Here is a 15,996-nt window from a genome sequence, read left to right as displayed (position 1 = left end):
AATGCCCGCACCAGCACCGTTGATGTTGAGGGCGTCATCGAAGTACATCACCCAGTGCTCGGGGCGAGTAGCGGCGATGGGCTCTTGGATCTTGGTCCGCTCAGCGATGAAATCAGCGAGCGTATGTGACTTGATGGTAGGCCTGCTTCTGAATTCGATGGAGTAAGTGTCGATCTTGATAGCCCACTTGATGATGCGGCCGTTGGCCTCTTTGTTGCGGAGAATGTCCCCTAGAGGGAACTCAGTGACCACGGCAATCTTATAATACTCAAAGTAATGGCGAAGCTTGCGTGACGTGATCAGAATAGCATATAGCAGTTTCTGAACTTCAGGATAACGAGTTTTGGGCTCATTAAGGACCTCGATGATGAAGTAGACCAGACGTTGCACCTTATAGGTGTGCCCGGCCTCCTCGCGTTCGACGACGATAGCTGTGCTAACGATGCGAGAAGTGGCGGCAATGTAGATTAGTAGAGTTTCGTCTGGTCGAGGCGCCATCATGATCGAAGGCTTTGTTAAAAATAACTTGAGCTGCTTGAAAGCTGTATTTGCCTCCTTTGACCAGGAAAAGCGATCGGAGGCCTTGAGGAGTTTGAAGAACGGTAGTCCCTTTTCGCCGAGGCGCGATATGAAGCGGCTTAGAGTAGCCATGCTAACTCTCTGAGTTGCAAACTTTTTCGCATTATGATCCATATCAACTCGAGCTACTCCACGCAAGCAATGCTAACTCTCAAAGTGTTTTCTCAAAAAATGTTAGAGCCAAGTTAGCATTTCTCAAAACAATTTCGATAAATATTTTCGCTTGCTCTCCGAAGTGCACTAGACCTAAATGCAATACATGAAGTCCAACACCTAGTGGCACTAGATGACCAAATTGTCTAGTTGAGAACCCCTCTCGATAGTACGGCCATCTATCCTAAATGTAACCGCACTCTCTATAGTGTCTTGATCACCGAAATAAAATCCCTATTTGTACCTTTGCCTTGATCTCCATAGGATTTTGTTTTTCTCTTTCTTCTTTTCCAAGTTGAGCACTTGATCATCATCACATGTGGCCATCTCATCATTTCATGTGATCAACACCATCACTTGAGTGCCACCATGCTCCATACTTGGATGTACCAACCTAGTGCATGATCACACTAGATGACATAGGTAGTACTTAGGTTTCATCAATTATCCAAAACCAAACTAGGGCTTTTAATCTCCATACTGCCTTAGAGTAGCCCTTCACTACTGGTTCAACCACCTTATCACTGCTGGAAACAGAGAACTAGTAGAAGGAAAGTGACAGTGACGTGGCTTTCCTATCACTACCGGTTCATATCCTCAACCTGCAGTGATATCCTCATGATCACTGCCGGTTTGGGACTGCATCCGATAGTATTGCTCTCAATACTTAAGCCGATAGTGATGATATACCTATGATCACTGTCGGTTTGGGACTGCAACCGGCAGTATTGATTTGAGCAACATTGTCGACTCAGTACTTAAGCTGACATTGATATACCTATGATCACTGTTGGCTTGTTAATTGACCCGACCGTGATATAATTTTTTTCATATTATTACTTATTAATTTATTTTATTATTTTTTGTGTGATACTTCTTATTTTCTATGGTTATTAGACTCACCTACATCACAAATCCATCGAGACTTTCGAAGAAAACAACCGTCGCGCACATGCAACTTACAATGATAGATTAGAACTTAGGCTGTGTTTAGTTTGCGAATTTTGAGAATTTGGCTACTGTAGCACTTTTGTTTTTATTCGGCAATTAGTGTTCAATCATGGACTAATTAGGCTCAAAACGTTCGTCTCGCAATTTCCAACTAAACTGTGCAATTAGTTTTTTTCGTCTACATTTAATGCTCCATACACATATCGTAAGATTCGATGTGATGGCTACTGTAGCATTTTTTGGGAAACTTTTTGTAAACAAGCACTTATATTATCACTTGTATTGACCATTTCCGGGCTAGCTAGGCCAAAAGTACAAAGCGCTGGAAGTGACAAGACATGATTGTTTATCAAATAACCATGACCAAAAAAAAAGAGGTTCCAAGCTGGAGACAAGTGTATCCGACACTACGGGATACAGTTGCTTTGCTAAGTGCCGGGCGTACTAGGCAAGGCCTCAAAAACACTAGGCAATTGTCGAGTGTTATACTCGGCAAACGACACTCGGTAAATTTCTTAACGGCAAACAGTCTTTGCCGAGTGTTTTTTATCGGACACTCGACAGAGACTTTGCTGAATACCCAAAAAACACTCGGCAAATATTTTTTTCCAAAAAAAATAAAAAAAAACAGCACCACCAAGCTAGCCCCTCCACCAACAGCGCTGCCGCCATCGCCGGCGAGCTCAACACCTCCTCGTGCTCGACTGGCTCGCGCAGCTCTTGCGCCTGCCACCACGCCCGCCGCCGACACGCCAGCCACCGCCACACTCGCCGCCAACATGCCCGCCGCCAACACGCCACCACCACCACCACGCATCCTGCAGACGCCACGCCACCACCACCACGCCGCCTCCCGTCGACGCCACGCCACCACCAGCACCACGACGCCACCGGGAGAGAGAGGGGGAGCAGCGGTGGCCGGATCCGGGGAGGAGGAGGGGAGGGGCGGCGCCCAGATTCGGAGAGGGAGGAGAGGGCGGGAAACATAAAAGCATTCGACAAACTTAAGGATTACGGTAGTGCCAGCCAAAACTAGCTCATCACTCTCGCTCGCACGCTCATTGAAAACGCGCCTTTTAGTGCGTATATAGATACGTACATGTGGGCAACTGGCCATGCATGCATAAGTACAAGGCACAGACAGCTAGCACCACTCAAGCAACCAAAACGGTGCTGACGGCGACCCTTGGCGACTTTATGCACCAAAAGTGACGCGCGCCTAGGCGCCTAGCTTGCCCCTCACACATCGTCATCTTCCTTCCTCCGTTCACCTTCACCTTCACCTCCGGCGATCATTACATTCATAACCATGCATGTCGGACCACGTAAACAAATTTATTTATATGTATATACTCGTTTATTAGGCGAGGATTATTAATAGCGGGATGGAGAGGCGTCGTCGAGTGCGCGGCCGGGTTGGGCTATTAGTTGTCACGCACACGCCCAGCGGCGCCGTGGTCCCTCCGGACCCTTCCTTTTCTAATTCTTTCCGGCGGTCCGGCCGGCCGTCGGCTACGTACGATCGAGCGCATACGATACGAGCTAGGTGGAGGTGGGGCAGGACGACGTACGGGTGGATTGGATATCTCCGGCGTGCCCGTGCCCTGCCGACGGCGTCGCCGCTGCCGATAGGCCGAGGCGGGGCGGGCGACCCGTGCCGTGCGGTGCGGCGGTCTATTGTAGTTGTAGTGTTGTGTGTGCGTGAGGACGTTCGTGTACGTACTGTTGCTGTCGGTCCGTGCGTGCTCCTCTGCTCCCACACTTTTCAGTACTGTATGTATGTACGTGGGTTGGGTGGACCATATCTCCGTCTAATCGCACTGACTTTTCGAGTAGGAGTTACATGGTGGATCGGTTGATTCAGCGGTAATGGTTACCTGCTATGCTGAATTGCTGTAAAAAAAAACTTGCACTCTCTGTGTCACCAAAATTTTTGTGCTAGTCAAACATAGTTATGTTAAAACTCTCTATTAAGGTTTTATTCATTCAATAAGGTTGAGACTCGAACATGGTCGACTCAATTTGATGAAAGATTAGGTTGAAGCGGCTCATAATTAATGAGCTGCTCATGTTGGGTTAGTTACTTCCTCTGTTTTAGAATAAAACTAACTTGTTTGTTATAAAAAAAAGTTATATATCTTACAACTGAGGTGAGATTTGAAAAAACTAAAGCTGCTTCAAAGTTGAACAAGCAAAGAAAAGTCCACCCTTCTATATAGGATTAATTGCTAATTAATTAAAACGCTCAGTTTCTGACGTTTCAAAAAGTTGAAAGGAGCTGGAAAATAATTGCATTTCCCCTCAGACGGTAGACACCAAGTGCTGCCTGACCACAGTAACCACTGGCCTAATCATTGATGAAGGTACTGCATTAGCCATTAGGGAGCTAGGGATGGACCCCAGGAGCAGGACCCAACAAAGATGCCCCTATTGTCAAACCAGCTTTTCCCGTGACCACACCCCAGTACCCCACCGCTCCCAATGGGCGGCCTGCAGATGGCCTCGTTCTTTTTCTCACCGGGTCTATTTTGTCTAAGCACGCCTTTAATAATTGCCATCCTCCTCTAAATAAATGGGATCCGAGACGCAAATGATGAATAAAACAAATGAGAAAAAACATGAAATAATGTACGTCCTTTCCGTCTAGATATTCCGTCGCTGATTCAATCGTACTCCCTATACATGCATCTGTAGCGAGAGGAAAGGGCGGTGCTCTTAGAAAATCGCGACAGTGAGTGATGGGCAAATTCATGAATGACCAAACACCTCACACTTCAAGGAATACATACATTGTCAGAATTATGACAAATCTTAGCCTGTTTGGGAGGCCGTAAACGATCGTGGATTATTTACTGCTGGCTGGTTTGGTATAAGAGAAAAGCACTGTTCCCGGCTGAAAATTTACGATCGTTTAAGAGCAAGCGAACAGGCTTATGCAGACCAGTTTTTTTTTCTTAATTGTGTGGAGTAGCGGTGATCCTGACAACACTGCAAAATCTCAGGTAACGAACAAGCGTCACATTTCTATTTGTTCGCTCGGGCAAAACTCAGAAGGCTATGAAAATGAAATGAAACCCCAGAAAATCTTCACAAGAGAACAAAGGAAGCTTCTGAGCATCAAGGGAAAAGCAGGGTTGTACAGATCACCATTTGATTATAAAACGTTCAATCAACGATATATAATCGATTCCGCTTGTTTAATCAGAACAGTATCCACAGGCACATGGGCACTATGAGGATGCCATTGCATCTTCCAATCATCGTGTCATGCATCAAGACACTTCTTTTAGCAGACAGCAGGCAGGGGAGGATAACAAATAGGCCCATCCGCTTCACTGAAAAAAAAAGACACTGTTTCGGCTGATTTGTTATGAGAGAAAAACGCTGTTCCGGCTGAAAAAAAACGCTGAAAAGTATGGATCATAAGACAAACGAATAGGACCATAAAATGCTAGGGTTAGCCACCTCATTGAGACTATTATACCCCTAGTGTTCTGTCTCCGAACCATGAGATATTGATAGTATGGAAGTTTTCGCACCAGAACCATAAAAATGTCCAACAACCAACATATCTCTGTACTCTCCAGACCAAGGTTTACTGAACATGTGCATTTTGCGGTTGCGGTTGCGGTTGCGGTTGCACGTCAGCGAATGAAGAAAGCATACCACAGCCGATGCAATCATCTGTACAGGTCTGATTCTCTCAGCTGATTGCGAACATCTTCGGAGGCGCCAGCATGCTTTTTCTTTGGATTGGAGCCTGGAGGTTCTAAAGAAAATTTGCTTCGCTGGCTGGTGGAGACAAAGAAAAGGAAGATGCTCTCTGTCCTGGATTGCAAATATTTGATCCGGCCTCCCAATTATTGCTCCAGGTAAGAAGTGATCCAGAGTTTTCTCTGCGAAAACAAAAGATGATACTTGGGTCTCGTTCAACGTAGCATATAAGAGGAAGTACGCAGACATATATGCTAGAAATCCTAGTATAGATGTTTTGATGAGAGTGAAAGTTTCCCAGTTGCCTAATTTCCCTGCATGGAATACATCTGATGCAGCGGTTGCGGGGGGGGAAGGTTCATAGCAGCAGTGACAGACTAGCTGCTCCAGGTCACATTCATTCACTACAAGAAAAAGAACATCAATCCTTTTCCGAATCATGTAACTTTGACAAACCTCTTTCACTTAACTGACTTGAGTACAAAGTAACAACTTCTTGATATAGGAAGGACGAACCATCGGGCGTTCTTTATAATAGTTTATGGTAATGACTTCGCAGTAATAGCATATCAGGGACAAGTAGAGGTACAGGTGTTGAAGCCCACCGACGGTTCAAGGGACATAGATTCTAGGGGCTGATAAGACATAAGGACACACGCTTACAGACAAGCAAGGGGAAGGCTAAGAGCCTAAGGCTCCCACAACCACCAGCTTTAAAAGATGGGGTGCAATTGAAGAGGGAGGTCTGCAAAGAAAAGAGGAGTGCCCTTAAGCCTACCGGTGCCTTCTCCAAATCCTGATATCAGTAGCCACTAGTTGCTGCCGTTCTCCCACAAGCTCCACTCTATCACACGCCACTGTAGGAGCCCATATAGCTCCTCCACAATCATCCCACCCTAGAGCCATAAATCGTTGAGAGGGGTTCTTAGAACCAGAGGATTACCTGTGAAGAATTCCGTGCTGCTCCTCAAGCTGTGGGCTGTGCAGATTGCAGAGCTCAGCTTCAGTTTCAGCATTGCTTTCAATGGGGAGGCACTCCTGCTGTTACAAGCAGAAGCTGAGGAAGGGGCTCTGGTCTCCTGAGGAAGATGAGAAGCTCATGAACCACATAACCAAGCACGGGCATGGCTGCTGGAGCACTGTCCCGAAGCTTGCAGGTACAATCAAATCCTGCACACTTTATTCTATCTTCTCAATTATCCATTTCCACTGTTTCCTGTTCCTCTCCAAGACCATCCCATTCTTCTCATACCTGCTCAATTAATGATGGCAGGGCTTCAGAGGTGTGGCAAGAGCTGCAGGCTGAGGTGGATAAATTACCTGAGGCCTGACCTGAAAAGAGGTGCATTCTCTCAGGAGGAGGAAGACCTTATCATTGAACTTCATGCTGTACTGGGAAACAGGTAAAGTTAAGCCCAAATCACAGACAGAATTTTGCACCAATTGCTTTCAAGCAAGCTTAATTTAACTATGCCTTTTTCATATCAATGAACAGATGGTCTCAGATTGCAACAAGGCTGCCCGGAAGAACTGATAACGAGATTAAGAATCTCTGGAACTCAAGCATCAAAAAGAAGCTCCGGCAGAAAGGCATCGACCCCAACACCCACAAGCCCCTTGCCGAAGTTGAACACAGCAAAGCAGCTCCAACAATCAGTACTGAGAGAACCTCTGAGTCCAGTGATGTTGACCCTTCAAGTGGTGGTGCACTTGGCAACTTGAGCCATCTTCTCAGCGAGACAGCACAATCACCAGAGCTGCTGCCAGTGCTCGGTAAGCATCGCAAAGAAACTACTAGCTTGGCACATCTAAGGGTGCCGCCGAAGGAGTTATTCCTTGACCAGCTTGTTTCTGGTCATGAAAACCTCACTAGCTGCCGCTCAACAGGCCCAATTCCAAATTTCCCTTTCCAGCAGCTGATGTGCTACAACAATGAATTTGGCAACAAGAATGGTGGTAGTAACAATTCATTCTGGTTTAACCAGAATGAGTCAAGTTGCAGCACCATTTCCACTGTGATGCCACCAGTTTCACCATCAACTCTCTCAACATCAACAGGGCTCAATAGGTCACCAGACAATCCACACTCGGGAGGCACTGGCATTCAGAATACCCAATTCTACTGGGAAACTGCTAATCCTAGCAGCAGCAGCAGTAGAGGAAGCAGCGGAAGCAACGGCTTGGGATTTGAGCTGCAAAGCACAAGTTCACTTCTGGAAAGTAGTGTTTTCCCATGGACAGATTTAACACCAGATAAAAATAGCCAAGTTCACCTTGAGGAAGAACTCAAGTGGCCTGACTTGCTCCATGGAACATTCACGGACACACCTGCAACCATGCAGAATCTTAGCCAGTCACTGTACGAAGATGTTATCAAAGCCGAGAGCCAATTCAACATAGATGGCCTCTGTGCAACCTGGTCTCAAAATCTGCAGCCACAGCAACATCTGCAGGTAGTATCAGATTTGTATGACAAGGATTTGCAGAGAATGTCCTTGTCTTTTGAAAATATCTAGGCAACATGTTTCAGCATGCAGGGAACAGAGAAATAGCAGAAAGCTGAGTTAATGAAGCCTAGAAAACACAATTATTTCTTCACAGATTTATTTGAAGGCTATGTGGAGGTGTTTTCCATAGGTACATTCTTATGATGAAACAGAGATCAATACTGATAACTGTTCATCAGTAAAAGATACTGCAGTACATGAAAAAGAAAAAAATGAATTTATATTACCAAATAATGTATAGACTAGAGAAAGTACATCCTAGGAGTTTACCTCCTTTCATTTAAAAGTTGCTGTCTTTATCTGTACATGCATGTAGCTCGACTTTTTTGTATATGTGAGTCATGGTTGATTTTTTTCTACAAAATAAATGAGGCAAAAATGTGGAATACTCTGTCGGTAGCTCTTGGGAACCATACAAGAAATTTCAGATTTTATAGTAACGTGAAGAGAGGCAGAGGAAGACCGAAGTTGACTTGGGTAGAGGCAATAAAAGGAGACTTGAAAGGATGGAATATACACAAAGACTTAGCCTTAGATAGGAGTGCTTGGAAGATAGCTATTCACGTGCCTGAACCTTGATTGCTTCTAATGGGTTTCAACTCTAGCCTACCCCAACTTGTTTGGGACTTAAAGGCTTTGTTGTTGTTGTTGTTGTTGTTGTGGTACATGCATGAGATGCAAATTAATTGTTGACGATGCACTTTTATTCTTTCAATTTTTTTCTTTCCAGAAATTCTTGGATGAATCGTTTGCATATTCATGGGCAAGGCTAAAGTTATATTGACCTTAGTGCTACTTTTCATTCGCCTTTTTCCTTTCTTTGTCCACCTTTTGCTAAAGAGAATCTCAAGCTAGCTGATCACTTTCCGCTTGAAAATACATAGTGGAAAAGGACTGCTTGGTTTCACTCCAAAGAGTTAAAATCCTCAAGCATGGTACACATACCGATTAAAGAAAATGAGGAATTTCCATACATGTGCTTCCCAACAAAGTAGAGTAGATAAAGGGAATAGGATAAACATTACTCATACAGGGGTGTCTTCTTAAACTAGAAGGTATGGAGGGAGCAGAATCAGCTAGGTTTAGAGTATAACTATGCGACAATTTCCATAGTGTTTCAACAACTTATGAAGAGAAGCTAGCAGGTACTCGTTAACAAAGAAAAGATGAACAGAATCAGCTAGTCAGGATTTTAATTTGCACTTTTTGCATAAAACAACGTGGTTTTCAGGTCACTTGCTTTCTTTTCCCAGCCTTATGTAAGGTGCTGTACATTCATCTATCACTAACACAAAATTGCAGCTCTCCTACCTGTTTAGAGGATTTGTAGGCCATTTGCTGAATCGATTATTTAATGCCCAAGAGGGCTAGGTGTTTAGCGTATCTTATATAATCTATACTTAGTCATATAAAATGCAAGCCTTTACACTAGGTACTAGTTAAATAATGCAACTGTGGTGAGAATACCTGGTTAAGAAACAAAAAAGGCATATTAAAGCCCACTCAAGTTAGAAAGTGATGGGTAATGATGATGCTTTGACCAGCGCTGGCAAAGATCATTCTATAATCTGGTTTAGGCCCTCTCTGGAATGCAGGATTTTATCCTGTTTCCTGTGTTTTTCCTGTGAGAATGAACTTTCCTGTGAAAGTTCTGTGTTCCAAAGAGGCCTTACTAGGTTTAACTTGATTGTATATATCTAGACCAAGGCAAGAGAATATCAATGATGGTTTATTTTCATCATATTTTAACTGTTGTTAGCAGCTTTCTATCCTCAGCTTCCCACAAACTAGCTTCGATGTTAGAGGATTCTTTCACATGCCACAAACGAATAGGGTTTTGTTCTCTCGAAATAACATAAAGCAACGTAGCATCACATAGTTGACGAATGCAATGGAACCAGTAATACTAACTAATTTCTGTATACAAAAATTATGTTAAACAAATAAGGACAACAACAACAACAACAACAACAAAGCCTTTAAGTCCCAAACAAGTTGGGGTAGGCATTCATAAACAAATAAGGACAGTGGCCCTAAAAACTAATTAAACCCAATGATTCCAAAATGCATTCATAAGCTTGTTCAAAAAAAAATGCAGCACTCAAAATCCTACAGATCTCCTCACAAAAATAAAAATAAAAAAACAAGATGGCTATACCAAAGTCACTATGTTCATCTTTTTTTCTAGACCAACCTAGAAGGAACTAGTTGGCTTCATATCACAAAGAAAACAGGCACCCAAATTCACCTCACGAGAACTTGAACCTAAGTGGTCTGGACATACATCAACACCCTAAAAAATCATTATGTTCTGGTAAGGAGTTTGTGTAGTGCGGAATTTTGATAATCAAAGATGAACATCTAGTCACATGGGAATGTATACTTAAATTTCTGTTTTTTTTATGTACCTCCATAATGTGATGGTAAAGGTGAGGGTGCGTCTGATATTGTCTCTTTGCATGCATCTGCATGTTTAGAAAAAAGATTATCAGTGCAAGAGGAAAAAATTAATGAAAGAAAATTGTGGAAATGGGAGAAAGTCAGGAAACCATAACAATGGAAACATTATGTAATGGGAAGTGCTGCACTCAACATCACAGGTTACACATTATATAACATTTACATAGCAAATATTTGACTTCAAATGGAGAACAAAGTTTATGTGCTATCAGGTGGTGCAAATCCAGTGGGTAGACAGTTTCTAAATATAGTCTTGATCCAATAACAAAAAATAAATCCATGTAATTCAAAAGAAATATAGCTTCTTAAATTTGAAAATCATCCAATGCTTGCGTGAGAGAGTAACTTGGCTCACAGACATTTCTGATTTTCGTGACAAGACAGTCAACTAAGCCTATTGACACAGCACTGTGGCAAGACTACAGAGTTAGACAGGATTAGCAAGAAATGACAAAGCATAAATTGAAATGGTTGTCTTCTACCTTCATGCTCAGTTGTGTCTAAGAATTTATTCAGTCTTTTCTTTTTTACATGAGCTGAGCATGAGAATGGAATCATGGGAGCATGAGACAACGTAATCATTCCTTGTATATCAGAATTAGTGTCAGAGCCCGGCAGGGAGGGGGCCCTGGGTGGCGGCGGCTAGGGTTTGGGGGGCTAGAGGCGTCGGCACAGGGGAGAGAGAGAGAGGCGCAGGGGAAGAGGACCGAGGCTTAGAAGGGAGAGGAGGGGATAGAAGGCCCTTGGCCTATTCTACTCTTGCTTAAGAAAGGTTACATCGCCCCTGTATTTATAGTCCCGGGAGACTTAGCCCCTAAGCAATCTAATCTTGTCCTCCAAGCAAGCAGATCCTATCCTCCCGGATCTGGATGTTAGCGGCGCGGCGGGAGGCCGTTCCTCCGCTGGTCGCGCCCCCCTCCTGGTGGCACGGTCAGCCTAGACCTAGCCGGCCTGGGCCCCCTCCTAGGCCCTCCATTAGACGTATGGCATCTCTTCCCCCTTCTCCTGGCAGCGCGTCCTCGCACTGTGGCTTTGCATGATCGTTGATAGGGCTTGAGGAAGACGGCTGCTCCAACTCCTTTGTATGTGATCTCCGGAGTGGGGATCTCTGGCTAAGGTGGATCTGCTATTGGTGGAGAATTGTTGGGGCGAGCGAAGAACTCGTCAAACATCGTCTTCCAACGATTGGTCATGTTGCGGATGTCGATGTCCTCCTTGGAACGTTCACGCTCGCTGTTGCTCAGGCGAGCGTCATTGTCCATCAGCTTGGTGGCGAGGCCGCTGCAGGGAAGGCTAGCGGCGACGCTGCTTGTTGCATGGTCGCTGCGGGGTACAGCGAGCAACAAGGGTGCGGCGGCGGCGGGCAGCAACAGGCTGCTGCTGGTGTTGACGGCGAAGAACTTGTCGCCCAGTTTTGCCAATTGATCGATGATGTTGTGCGCGTTGTTGCAGACTTTCTCTATGTCGATGATCTTGGTGGTGGTGGCCATCGGATCGATCTGGTCTCCGGATACCAGTGTCAGAGCCCGGCAGGGAGGGGGCCCTGGATGGCGGCGGCTAGGGTTTGGTGGGCTAGAGGCGTCGGCACAGGGGAGAGAGAGAGAGGCGTAGGGGAAGAGGACCGAGGCTTAGAAGGGAGAGGAGGGGATAGAAGGCCCTTGGCCTATTCTATTCTTGTTTAAGATTGAAAGGTTACATCGCCCCTGGGAGACTTAGCCCCTAAGCAATCTAATCTTGTCCTCCAAGCAAGCAGATCCTATCCTCCCGGATATGGATATTGGCGGCGCGGCGGGAGGCCGTTCCTCCGCTGGTAGCGCCCCCCTCCTGGTGGCGCGGTCAACCCAGACCTAGCCGGCCTAGGCCCCCTCCTGGGCCCTCCATTAGACGTATGACAATTAGAAAGTTATCATTGCCCAGAACAGAACGGCAACACACTAGAGGATTCAGTTTAACACTGTACAACAACTGTTGTTTTGACTCTGACAGTGAGAACTAGCTACAAATAATCGCATGTACTGATAGTGTTCAGATATTGCTTAATGCAAGTATCAGTAGGCTCATTAACACATGGAAATATATTAAGAAAGTGAAGAAAAAACTAAAGTTTTGTTTCTAGCGATCTTTTTGTAACTTTAAATAGTAGTAGCATTCAGATGCCAGCGTGAAGTCAGGAATAAGGATCAATCTCTCTATACATGCCAATTGGAGCAATGGGAGTTAATCATTGATCATAGTTCAGTAAACAACATTGGTGATCAGGTACATAGAGAAGAAAATCTAAGCCAAACAACAGCGTTGACACTCTCCAGTAAATTTGTCATGAGTAGAATCATATGAAGAGAAAAAATAAAAAGAGCTAAAAGCAAGCTCATGTCAGGAACAGTAGCAATTGTTTGTTGGCAGTGTAACAGTCTGCTTATGAAAAGAGATATAGCTGAACAGGTACGAACAACCAATGAAAACAAGTGACAGCTAACACATGGCACCCATTATGGCCTTCAATAGAACAGGAGTAACAAGTAATAAAAAAATGCTGATAATATCACCTCACGACAAATGATGCTTTTGTAATTGGGCTTGAACTCGCCCAAAATGGCTCCACCACCTTTGTGCTCTGCATGTCGGCGGTCAGCCTTTTCGCAATGGAATGGTTCAAGTGGGTACCATGCCCCCTGTATTTCATTGGGAAAAAAAGGATGTGAATGATATAACAAAGGAAATTATAGCAAGAAATATTGGGAGACAAAACAAATCTCCAGCAAATCATTACTTCAAACTTCAAGTTTCATAATACTACAGGAACCTGACTTCATCTATATAAATTTTACAATTTCTGTTCTGCAAGGTTTTAATTCTAAATTTGTATGTAATATGATGATTCTAAAGTCTCTGTATTTTGACTTGCTCTGTATAAGTCCAATGTTTACATTTGTGTCAGAACACAACAGCACAGCTAAAAAGCAATTTGTTAGTCATCTTCAAACTTTCAAGAGTTTGCCATAAGAGATTCTGTACAATTAGGGATTCCATGTTTAATGTCAAGCAATTATGAATCTGAAAATGTGCAACCCTTGTACATGCAAATTTCAGCTGGATAGAATGTTTCGATGTCTCTATTTTTTCCCATTTGAGCAAGGGATTGATCCCTGTTTGGTCGCGTAAATTCCCATTCACATTCAGCTATATCTATATATAGAAACGAACTCTTCAACTTAATTCAGTATGAATTAATATACAACCCAAATTTTTTAAAGAAATTTTGACATAAGACACATCAATGTGATCAAAATCAGCATTGAAAAAAAATTCAGGAACCAATGTAATGACTTTTTTTGAGGTGGTCTCAGCAGCCTGTTAACCAAAACTCTGAATACAAAAGTCAGGGCTTGTTTGGTAGAGCTCCACTCCCTGATTCTTAGCTCTAGCTCCTTGATTCTCTGGTGGAGTGATTCTAGTTGATTATGATGGAGGAGCAGGTGGGGAGAGATTCTGGAATGATTTTGGTGGAGATCGAATAGGGGAGGGGAGGGAACTTGGCTTTATTAATCTTGGTAAACCTAGAACAGTGGCAGCAGTAGAGCCTGACCGCCCTCCCTAGGAGACTCTGGTCATGAAAACTCTACTTCTGCTTACCCCTGATGTGTTGGCCGGCCCTTAGCTATGTAGCCTAATGGCCAGAAGCAACACTAACAAACTCACTAACTAATCTCCTATTCTTACTCTTCGGATCCTATCTTTAAGCAAAGGCCCCCAAAACAGATAACTATGACCCATGTTTAGCCACTAGCAGCTGCTGGCGCCTTCTTCTTCTTCTTCCTGATGTAGCTCCCAGTGTAAATGGAGAAGTGGTTCTTGTCTGCTCCCCATTGATGGCCAAAGCGAAGAAAGGCCCATGAAGCTTGGGCAAATATTTGCCATGGTCGGAGTAGATCCACACTGATGACTGATCTCGTTCTTTTCATCGAAATGTGGTTTCAGCAGGTTGTCAACCAAACATCTTCTGAATACAAAAGTCGTGAATACCAATATTTGCTGGAATGCTGAGAAAAGAAAACATTGGCTCCATAAGAAAATGTGTGTTGAAAAGCGATTGAAGTCCGACTGTTTGAGAACTGAAAGACGAGAACACAGACTCGAAAGCCAAACCGAGGTGTACAAAAGCAGCAAATCATATAGTATAGTATATGCTTTAGTTTTTTGTGATGAATTCGACCCAGCTACCTTAATTCATTTGTGGCCGATGCACAGTCATTTGGTGCGTGAGCATTGCCGGAAAAGTGAACACCGAACTACCGAAGGGGTAAAATCTTCTGATACCCAAACTTGAGGCTACTGTTCCCCAAGTGATTAGCTCAAAAGGTAAAGTTGGTACGCACTAAGCAGCGGCGGGCGATTCGAATGGCACCGGAGGTGGGGTGATTCTGGACAAGTCACTAGAACGGATCAATCTCCTATCTCCATTACAGTTGCATCATGGGTTCAGGGTTTTGGTGTGAGGGTGCCATGCGGAATGCGGTGAGCGGGGAAAAGGGAGAGAGCGCTCACCTCGAGCGAACCATCCCCCATTGGCCGGCGCTGGCAGGTCGGAGCCGAAGCCAAACTGGCGGGGACCGCCGAGAAGAAGAAGGAAGAAGGGGCCGTGGTTGAGGAAGGGGGGCGGGGACACGGTGGGTTGGCACCTTGTGTTCGTCGCGGCGCTGCCGGCGCTGGTGGAGCCGAGCGGATCCTAGCACTCTATAACAAAGCCCACGCCACGGTTTCTTTTTCGATCCGTGTTGGCCCCAATTCCACTTCCGCGGTCTGCCTGTTGGCTCCTGAACAGGCCGGGCCGGGCCGGGCCGGGCCGCACCGAACCGACCAAAAGTTTGGGCTGATTTCCGTTTCTCGACGTGTTTCATGTCGCTTCGTTTTGATTTGGACCGTTCAACGATTTGCTCGGTGCGCGCGGTTGCTTTAGGCGCCGTTCGGTTACGCGGTTCCTGGCTATTCCTGGCCAGGATTGGTTCCGGTGCTATTTAAACTATTGAAGAAATCATAGCTTAGAAATGATTCTGGTTAAGAACTGTGGCAACCGAACGAGGCCTTAGTGGTTTGGCGGCCCCGCTTTTGGGTCCCCACGCCGGCCAGCATACCTCTTGATTTTTTTTCTTTTTTTCTTTTTTTTTAGTGACTTGCATACCTCTTGTGAGATCTGAATGAAGAAAGAGCAGCAGCCAGCAGCTTGCGCCTTGCGGTGGAGGTTGCCAAAATGTGCACGGCAACTGGGACAGGAAACATGGAAGCCAATAAGGGTAGGTTGTCGGGGATTGTGACAGAACTGTCTAATTTATACAAGATTAAGTACGGCTGTCCTCGCTAATACGTTGACACGCGCATATTTTTATTTATATAAACCCAGTAGTCCGCCGAGTGTCCCAAAAGACCTCGATAAATCAACATCACAACCAAGATCGCGTGATTAAGCAAATACACATCATATACGCAGAGTTGCAGCGAAAATAATATTATAAATGGGTTCATAAATAATAGTAAAAAGTTTGGGTTTCAAAACCGATTATTGAAAACAACATAGCTTTCAAATGATTACATTAATATAAGTTCCAAATACATTGCTAGCATAAGTGACATTCTC

General features: G+C 44.6%; 2 protein-coding genes across 4 annotated transcripts; one reads left to right on the top strand and one right to left on the bottom strand.

Moving 5' to 3' along the window:
• Positions 1 to 5,186: 5,186 nt before the first annotated feature.
• LOC136455959 (transcription factor MYB61-like) lies at positions 5,187 to 8,272 on the top strand. 2 transcript variants are annotated; one of them, XM_066455697.1, is made up of 4 exons: positions 5,187 to 6,554; positions 6,671 to 6,800; positions 6,893 to 7,170; positions 7,285 to 8,272. In XM_066455697.1, the coding sequence occupies exons 1-4, from the start codon at positions 6,422 to 6,424 to the stop codon at positions 7,911 to 7,913; spliced, it is 1,170 nt and encodes a 389-aa protein (XP_066311794.1). In that variant the 5' UTR covers positions 5,187 to 6,421; the 3' UTR covers positions 7,914 to 8,272. The 2 variants fall into 2 exon arrangements, with proteins under 2 accessions (XP_066311794.1, XP_066311793.1); XM_066455696.1 differs by having other exon boundaries at positions 5,206 to 6,554; positions 6,893 to 8,272.
• A 140-nt stretch (positions 8,273 to 8,412) lies between these two features.
• Positions 8,413 to 15,049, bottom strand: LOC136455961 (uncharacterized). 2 transcript variants are annotated; one of them, XM_066455698.1, is made up of 4 exons: positions 14,910 to 15,049; positions 12,911 to 13,036; positions 10,313 to 10,369; positions 8,413 to 10,197 (listed from the first exon to the last, which is right to left on the bottom strand). In XM_066455698.1, the coding sequence occupies exons 1-4, from the start codon at positions 14,928 to 14,930 to the stop codon at positions 10,099 to 10,101; spliced, it is 303 nt and encodes a 100-aa protein (XP_066311795.1). In that variant the 5' UTR covers positions 14,931 to 15,049; the 3' UTR covers positions 8,413 to 10,098. The 2 variants fall into 2 exon arrangements, 1 of the variants encoding a protein (XP_066311795.1); XR_010759297.1 differs by lacking the exon at positions 14,910 to 15,049 and adding an exon at positions 14,586 to 14,659 and having other exon boundaries at positions 8,413 to 10,369.
• Positions 15,050 to 15,996: the final 947 nt, after the last annotated feature.

Source organism: Miscanthus floridulus, chromosome 6 (genome assembly GCF_019320115.1).
Source record: "Miscanthus floridulus cultivar M001 chromosome 6, ASM1932011v1, whole genome shotgun sequence".
NCBI lineage: Eukaryota > Viridiplantae > Streptophyta > Magnoliopsida > Poales > Poaceae > Miscanthus > Miscanthus floridulus.
The sequence above is the reverse complement of the archived record's forward strand: the minus strand, read 5'-3'. Positions and strand labels throughout refer to the sequence as shown.